This window comes from Chiroxiphia lanceolata, chromosome 1 (assembly GCF_009829145.1).
Source record: "Chiroxiphia lanceolata isolate bChiLan1 chromosome 1, bChiLan1.pri, whole genome shotgun sequence".
In the NCBI taxonomy this organism is placed as follows: domain Eukaryota; kingdom Metazoa; phylum Chordata; class Aves; order Passeriformes; family Pipridae; genus Chiroxiphia; species Chiroxiphia lanceolata.
The window spans coordinates 2,273,120-2,281,846 of NC_045637.1; the positions used below are offsets into that span (position 1 = coordinate 2,273,120).

General features: G+C 44.2%; 1 protein-coding gene across 1 annotated transcript; it reads right to left on the reverse strand.

Moving 5' to 3' along the window:
- Nucleotides 1-228: 228 nt before the first annotated feature.
- LOC116799518 (ly6/PLAUR domain-containing protein 2-like) lies at nt 229-7,706 on the reverse strand. Its single transcript, XM_032712728.1, has 3 exons — nt 7,638-7,706; nt 2,405-2,524; nt 229-773 (listed from the first exon to the last, which is right to left on the reverse strand). Exons 1-3 carry the CDS (start codon nt 7,687-7,689, stop codon nt 562-564), a joined length of 384 nt encoding a protein of 127 aa, XP_032568619.1. The 5' UTR covers nt 7,690-7,706; the 3' UTR covers nt 229-561.
- Between the last annotated feature and the right edge of the window lie 1,021 nt (nt 7,707-8,727).

An 8,727-nucleotide genomic window follows, 5' to 3' on the forward strand; every position in this document is an offset into this window, starting at 1 on the left:
ACAGAAGCTGAGCCCTTCTGAACTCATTCCATAGCTTATTCCTGACCAAATGAAGTGCCAGCTCTCTGCCATTGCCATCCATGCTCTGATGGGCAGCAAAAAACCCAGGACCAGATCCATCTGCTCCTCTGACTCAGGGGGTGGCACCAGAGCTGCCCAGGGAAGTTGAAATTGTGGCTTCCCCATCCCTGGAATTGTTCCAGGCCAGGTTGGACGGGGCTTGGAGCAACCTGGTTTAGTGGAGGGTGTCCCTGCCTGTGGCAGGGGGTTGGAACAAGATGATATTGGAGATCCCTTCCCAACCCATTCCACGATTCTATAGAACCAAGAAGTTCCAAAATGGACCAAAAGCAGCTGAAAGTGAGGAAACATCTGGTTGTCACCCAGAAGCTGGAAATTCGAGGGGTTTAGCTCCAGGTGCCCAAACTCTTGGCTTGAATCCACTTGAGTTCTCAGCGTTGGGAGACGAGTGAAGCCACGCGGCAGCAGAGGAGGTCGTTCCCAAGGGATCGAAGAGTTCCCTTGGCAGAGAGAGGGGAGGGGATGATTTGGCATGGGACACTACAGGGAGCACTGGAGGAGCTTCCCAAGCAGCAGGGCCAGCAGAGGCAGGGCCGAGGAGCTGCTCCTCACCCCGCTGCTGGCCCTGGTGTCGCTGGTGCACAGGTCGGTGTAGCAGCAGGACTTGGGCTTGTTGTCCCCGATGCCGTTGTTGGGCAGACATTCCTTCTCACAGCTCCTGGTCACCGTGATGTTCCCAAAAAAGGGATAACCTGGAAGAGGCAGGTTGGAGAGGGGGGAGAAGGTAAGAGAGAGGAAGAAGCGGTAAAGGAAGTGCAGGAAGCTGGCGTCGAGAAACACAGGAAAATTAGGTGTTGAGCGTCTTTAATCCATGAATGTCTTTAATCCATGGATGCCTCTAATCCAGGCTATTTTTTGTGGGAATAGGGCCACAAATTCTTAGTGCTGATTCTCTCTAACCCTCCTGCTCCTTGCTAAATTATTCCAGCATGGTAAAGGGACACAAATCCCTGTCAAAGTTTGAATACAGCTATAAATTAAGGGCCTGTAAAGGTACAGGGGTGGGAAAGGCAAAAAACCCCAGAGCAAAGTATACTTTTAAAAATGTATGTTAGAAAATCAAAAAAAATGTTTTCTATCTTTATATTTATGTTTTTATATTTATATTTGCGTGTTTATAATTTTGTGTTTATAATTTCACATTTATATTTATACTTTAAACATATCTTATATTAGAATTTTATATTTATATTTATATTTCTGTTTTATATATTTATATATGATATATTCCTATTGCTATTTTATCAATAAATAAATATTTATTGATAAATAAATACATAAATATATATATTTATATAAAATATATTTATATGTAAATATATAATATATAATATACAAATATATAAACATATATATTTATATTTATATAATATGTATTATATTATATCTTTATTTTTATATTTATATATTCATATTTATTTATATATTAATGTTTATATTTATTTATTTATATTTATATTTAAATCAAGGCATTTATTTAATGCCTTGATTAAAGTGTAATAAATAAATAAATCTAAAATATGTAAAAATATGAAAATTAAAGTTATCTAATATGTATAAATAAAAACGATATATATTTTTAAAAATCCCTAATATATATGTAACGAGCCTTTTGTACTTCACTTCAAGCCTTCAAATCTGATGAATTCCTCTCCTTCCCTCTTTACAGTGGGATAACTTCACCTGGATACTACAGAGGAGTTAAGGGGTAACCCAAGCTGGGACTGGGATGGGAGAGGGAAGTGTGTCCAGCAGGTCTAGGGAGGTGATTTTGCCTCTCTACTCTGCTCTGGTGAGATCCCACCTGGATCACAGCATCCAGATTTGGAGTTCCGAGCAGAAGAATGACCTGGACCTGTTGGAACAGGTCCAGAGGATGCTACGGAGATGCTCCAAGGGTTGGAGCTCCTTTGCTCTGGAGCCAGGATGGCAGAGCTGGGGGGGTTCACCTGGAGAAGAGAAGGCTCCAGGGAGACCTGAGAGCTCCTTCCAGGGCCTAAAGGGGCTCCAGGAGAGCTGGAGAGGGATTTGGGACAAGGGGTGGAGTGGCAGCACAAGGGGGAATGGTTTTAAACTGACAGGATAGATTTAGATGGAATATTGGGAAGGAGTATCCCTGTGAGGGTGGTGTGGGACCAGGATGGAATTCCCAGCAAAGCTGTGGCTGCCCCATCCCTGGAAGTGTTCCAGGCCAAGTTGGGGCAACCTGGTCTAGTGGAAGGTGTCTCTGCCCATGGAATTTGAATGATCCCTTCCATCCCAACCCACGCTGCGAGTCTCTGCTCCCTCCCCAGGAGCATTCCCAGGAATCAGTGGGACTCACCCGTGTCCACAGAGTGCAGGGTCGTGGTGCACACGTTTTCCTTGGGGAGACACAGGGTGGCTGTTCTGCACTTGGAGATGTCCGTGGGCTCCTTGCACGTGTAGCATCGTAAGGATTGGGCTGCAGAGGGGACACAAAGGCTCTGAGGTGACACAAAAGGTGACACAAAAGGTGACACAAGGCTGCAGCTTCCTGACCGAGAGCTGGTGGTATCCAAAACTAAACAGGTTTGGAGGCAACGGCAAAGCTTGGATATGTCAGGGAGGAAAACACCAAACCCCAGCAGCAAAGACAAGGAGGGGGTGGCAGGAGCTGAGCCCAAATGCAGCCTGGGGGGGCTCAGCAGCTCCCCTCAAAAAAAGAGCAGGGATTTAGAGGGATCTCGAGCAGCTTTGATGGATCTGTGAACTCCCTGTAAAAAAAAATGTTGTAACAGAGCCAAATATTCTGGCTGGAGAAGAGGAGACTGAGGGGAGAGCTCGGAGTTTGGCTCCCACTTCCTGGTGAGGAGAAGCAGAGGGGTCAGGCACTGATCTCCTCTCTGTGGTGACCCATCACAGGACATCAGGCAAAGGCTGGAGCTGCTCCAGGGGAGGTTTAGGTTGGATCTTGGGAAAAGGTTATTCCCCCAGAAGGTATCTGGGTGCTGAACAGGTTCCCCAGAGAATTCCAAGGCTGTCAGAGCTCAAGGAGCGTTTGGACAACACTCTCAGGGACAGGATGGGATTGTTGGGGTGTCCTGTGCAGGATTTGGACTGGATGATCCTTGTGGATCCTTTCCAACTCAGGATATACTCTGATTGTATGGAAATATCTCCTGCTGGGAGCGGCCTCCCCCAGCCGGGCAAGTGCGGCAGTTCCCCCATCCCTCCTCCCACAGCGGCAGCTCCTTCCCGCCTGTTCAGGGGGAATTCTGCAGGAATCGGGAGCTGAGAGCAGAGCCGAAATTCCAGAGCTGCCTCAGAGATCCCGAGGACTGGAAAACTCAACTTCCATCAGGGGCTTTCTGCTGCTTTTGAAAGAGATGACGCCCTAAACTCTTGCTGGTAGATGGAGGGACACCACCAATCCTGGATCCCGGGCAATCCTGGATCCCGGGCAATCCTGGATCCCGGCAGCTGCTCAAAATCCCTGCGTGAGCCCTTCCCATCCCAAACCGGCAGATCTCGAGGGTGCGGATATTCCGAAGTCGTGGTTCTACCATCCCAAACCAACCAGGCAGTGCCATCTACTGGTAATAATTCAAATAGATGATGTTTTATGTTCTAATTCTGCTCCGTCTGCTGCCGGAGAGGAAATTCCTGGGGCTTTGGAGAAGGAGAAATTGTTTGGAGCCCTGATTTTAAATTTTTAATTAAAAAAAAATAAAATTAAGTAATCGGAAGAATTTTTAAGGCATCTACTTCTCTCAGGTTTGGAAAATTCAGGTGCGTGGCAGAACCTGTCTTTGTCCTCTTTTTCAAAATTGGAAATTGAAGTTTTTAAATGCAAGTTAAAATTAAGTAAAAAAAAAAAGTTTAAAAATTAAATATAGATTTACGTTTTAAAATGTAAGTTAAAAATTTAAATTTTAAATTAAGAAAAATAATTACATTTAAATTTAAGAAATTGGAAGAATTTTTAAGGTGTCTACTTCTCTCAGCACCTCCTTTGGAAAATTCTGTGTAGTAGAACCTACACGATGCAAAATCTTTGTCCTCTTTTTTTTAAATTTAAACTTGAAGTTTTTAAATGCAAGTTAAATTAAATTAAAAATTAAAAAAGTTTAAAAATGAAAATTGGATATAAATTTTAAAATATAAGTTATTTTTTAATTTAAAATTTAAATTAAATTTAAAATTTAAGACATTTGAAGAATTTTTACTTCTCTCAGCACCTTCTTTGGAAAATTCTGTGTAATAGAACTGACACGATGCAAAAATTCTCTTTGTCCTCTTTTTTCGAAATTTAAAATTAAAGTTTTTTAGTTCTAGTTAAATTAAATTTAAAAAAGTTTAAAAAATTAAATTAAATTTAATTTTAAAATTTAAGTTAAATTTTTTTAAAATTAAAAATTTAAATTAAATTTAAAATTTAAAACTTTTGAAGAATTTTTCAGGTTACTTTTTCAGCACCTCCTTTGGAAAATTCAGACGTGTACTAGAACATGCACGATGCAAAAACTGTACTTGTCCTCTTTTCGAAATTTAAAATTGAAGTTTTTTAATTCAAGCTAAATTAAATTTTAAAAAAGTAAAAAAAAATTAATTTAAATTTAAGTTTTAAAATTTCAGTTTAAAATGATTTTTTTAAATGAAAAATTTATATTAAATTTATAATTTAAGACATTTTAAGAGTTTTTAAGGTTACTTCTCTCAGCACCTGCTTTGGAAAATGCTGTGCAGCAGAACCTACATGATGCAAAAATTCTCTTTGTCCCCTTTCTTTGAAATATAAAATCAAAGTTTTTAAATATAAGTTAAAATTAAACATTAAAAAAGGTTTAAAAATTAAAATAAATTTAAAATTTAAGACATTTAAAGAGTTTTTAAGGTTATTTTTTCAGAGCCTCCTTTGGAAAATTCAGATGTGTAGTAGAACCTACATGATGCAAAAACTGTCTTTGTCCTCTTTTTCAAAATTTAAAATTGCAGTTTTTTAATTCAAGTAAAATTAAATTTAAAAAAAGTTAAAAAAATTAAAGTTAAATTTAAGTTTTAAAATTTAAGTTAAAAATTAATTTTTTTAAATTTAAAATTCAACTTAAATTTAAAATTTAAGACATTTTAAGAATTTTTAAGGTTACTTCTCTCAGCACCTGCTTTGGAAAATTCTGTGCAGTAAAACCTACATGATGCAAAAATTCTCTTTGTCCTCTTTGCAGAGGTAAAAAGGACTTTCTAATGTGAGTGGTGGTGGTTTTGTCGTGGCCACATCCCGGGAAACAGGTGTGGTGGAGCCATCCCGATTTTTCCCAGCTCAGGACGTCACTAAATCTCTTCCAAATGATCCATGAGAAGTTGTTATATATTTTAAATTATTTTACGTTTTAAATTGTTTTATATTTTCACATGTGCCCACTGAGGGAGGAAACACATCATCAGCCTGAGGGTTTAGATGTTTGTGGGATGGATGGATGGATGGATGGATGCAAGGGTGGAAGGATGGGTGGATGGATGGATGGTGGATGGATGGATGGATGGATGGGTGGGTGGATGGACGGGTGGGTGGACGGGTGGATGGATGGAGGGGTGGATGGATGGAGGGGTGGATGGATGGAGGGGTGGATGGGTGGTTGGTGGATGGGTGGTTGGTGGATGGATGGATGGATAGATGGGTGGATGGATGGATGGTGGATGAATGGATGGGTTGATGGGTGGATGGATGGGTGGATGGATGGGTAGATGGGTGACTGGATGAGTGGATGGGTGGATGGGTGGATGGATGGGTAGATGGGTGACTGGATGAGTGGATGGGTGGATGGGTGGATGGATGGATGGGTGGATGGATGGGTGGATGGATGGGTGGGTGGATGGGTAGATGGGTGACTGGATGGGTGGACGGGTGGGTGATTGGTGGATGGATGATGGTGGATGGATGGTGGATGGATGGATGGTGGATGGATGGATGGTGGATGGATGGTGGATGGATGGTGGATGGGTAGATGGATAGGTAGATGGATAGGTAGATGGATGGGTGGATGGATGGGTGGATGGGTGACTGGATGAATGGATGGATGGGTGACTGGATGAGTGGATGGATGGATGGATGGATGGATGGATGGGTGGATGGGTGGGTGGGTGGGTGGGTGGATGGATGGATGGATGGGTGGATGGATGGGTGGGTGGGTGGATGGTGGATGAATGGATGGATGGGTGGATGGATGGATGGATGGGTGGATGGATGAAGCAGTGGTGGCTCAAACACCTGAGAAACTGCTCTGCAACCTTTGGGGTTGAGGTGGTTTCCAAACCTCATCATTTTCATGGAGAGCAGGGAAGTGCCCCAGACTCTGTGGGAATGAATTCCAGTTAAAAGCAGATTTAAGGAAGAAAAACCTCAGCCCCCTCATCTTTCACTGACTCAGAAGACACTGGTTTTGTAGGAAGGTTGCAGGGGAAGACCAGGAGAACCGAACATGGACATCTCTGTGTCCTGATCTTGGGCCAATAATTCCTGGTTCATCACTCTCCAACAGTACTTTTCCCTTGATATCACATCTCTGGAAGATGAATGGTCACAGACACATTCCTCACTTGTCCCTAAACCAGCTGCTTCCCACTGGATCATCCCAGAAAATCCACTTCTGCCCTGACCTCAGCTCTAAAGCAAAGGGTGGTGGTGCCTCTCTGTGCCAGCACTGCAAGACCTACTGGTGGATCTGCTCTGGCAGATCCTCAGAAATTCCATTGGATCCAAAACAGGGCTCCAGATGGAGATATTTCACCCTTGTCCAGGCTACCTTTCCTTTGGGATCCTTCAGGGTCCCATGGAAGCAGCCTGAGGGTCTCTGGGGCTGGAGGTTAAACCCCACTGGGGTGGTGTCACCCCCGGGATGGAGCTACAGTAGGTGACAAACAGATGGAGGAAGACACAGCGATGACCAAACCCTGCTTGCCCAAAATCCAAACCCACCAGAAACCAAACCCCAACAGCCCCAGGGGAATTCCCACCCCCACCCATCTCCTCATCTCCAGAAATGAGGGAAAATCCTGGAGCAGGCGGTTTAATGAACCTTTCCAAAGCCTTTGGAGTTTTTTCTCCTCCCTTCACTCATATCTAGGTTGAAGTTCATTCCTTGGTTTTCAGCACTTCCAGCAGCCAGCTGGGAGGTTTTAGGGATGGCAGGAGCTCTGGATGAACATATCCCACCCCATTCCTGAAGGCACAGGATGGCAGCTTAGGTTTAAGCTCTTGCCCAAGCTGCTCCTCCTGCCCTGTGCCATGTTGCTGCCATTTAGACCCAAGTCTTATAAAGCAGCCTTGATCCCCTCCATCCCTGGGATGGAGGGGATACACATCCCTGTGTATCCAAATGATATGCATCATTCCCAATCAGGAATCACAGCTCTTCCCACCAGGAATGCAAATCCTTTTTCCCCATTCACCCTCTCCAGTGACCTTCTTAAACACATAAAAGTGTTATTTCCCCTCCCTGGGGGTTCCCAGGTCTCTGCACTGATTCCTTTCCCCTCCCCTCCCAGGAATTTCCAGGGGGGGGGTCCCTGCAGAGTTGGGAATGAGGAGATCTTACCCAATTCCAGGCATGCCAAGCCAAGTAGGAGCCCAACCAGGAGCGTCTTCATGCTGAGGGCAGATCTGTGGAGCCAGGACAGTCAGGGAGAGCTGCTCCCAGGGAGCTTTATATATTTTCCCACCCTCCACCACCTGCTGTTGATCCTTGTGGGCGGATTCCCTCGGGGTGATCAGGGGCGAGCTCGGCTCCAGCCTGGATTGGGATTTGCAGAGGAACGAGTTCCCCAGGGAGGTGACATCACCTCACTCCTGCCATGCCTCGTCTCTTCCTCGGGTTTGTGTCCTGGGGCTGGTCCCATGGAAAAGCAAAAACACTGCGAGGTGTGCCAGGGCTTGGATGGGGAATGTGACAAGGAATGTTTGTTCCTTGCAGAGCCTGGAGCTGGGCTGTGTCACGTGTGGGCAGCTCCAGCCAAGGTGCAAGCGGCAACAGGCTGGCCTTCCACGTGCCTTGGGAAAATGTTTCCATGGGCTGGTATTGCCTAAAGATGGCTGTTTTCCCAAATCCAGGGCAAAAGCAAGCCTGGCTTTGGGATACCAGTTCTTAACTAAGCCCTGGTGCTGAGCTGCTGGGCATGGGAATCACTGGGAGGCCAGTGGGAGATGGTGCTTCCAAGTCTGGGGTTTGGATATGTCGTGTTGTTTTTCCAGGGCCTGGGTCATGCTGGGAAAGCAGGAAGCTCAGCCTTCCTTTGGAAAGCTGTCAACTATTTCCCAAATTTCCTTCTAAAGCTGGGCAATAGACCCAACGTGGAGAAATGAAGCAGTTTTCCTGCTTCAGTACCTTCCTGAGAGCGAATTTCACTTCACAAATATATCAAAGTAACCCTTTCAAACACCCTAATTTATTCTGTATCTTATCCAATACTGGGGAAAACAGCTTAAAACACTTGGAGCCAGGGAGAAATGATTCGCTTCTCCCTTTTGCCTGAGCCAGCAGCATTTCTTATTTCCCAGGAGAAGCTGAAAGACTTTTGGTCGTGTTTGTTTGTTGTGATCCACACTGGAAAACCCCAGAGTTGTTGTGCAACTCCCCATAAAACAGGTGAATAAACCAGAGGAGAAAAGTTTGTGAATCACTGGGAAGT

Bases quoted from the DNA above. Each gene is read 5' to 3' on its own strand.
- LOC116799518 (XM_032712728.1), bottom strand. From the start codon at position 7,689: ATGAAGACGCTCCTGGTTGGGCTCCTACTTGGCTTGGCATGCCTGGAA. The intron at 2,525-7,637 runs GTAAGATCTCCT...TCCCCTCTGCAG, and splicing joins CTTGGCATGCCTGGAATTGG to CCCAATCCTTACGATGCTAC. The intron at 774-2,404 runs GTGAGTCCCACT...TGCCTCTTCCAG, and splicing joins CCTGCACTCTGTGGACACGG to GTTATCCCTTTTTTGGGAAC.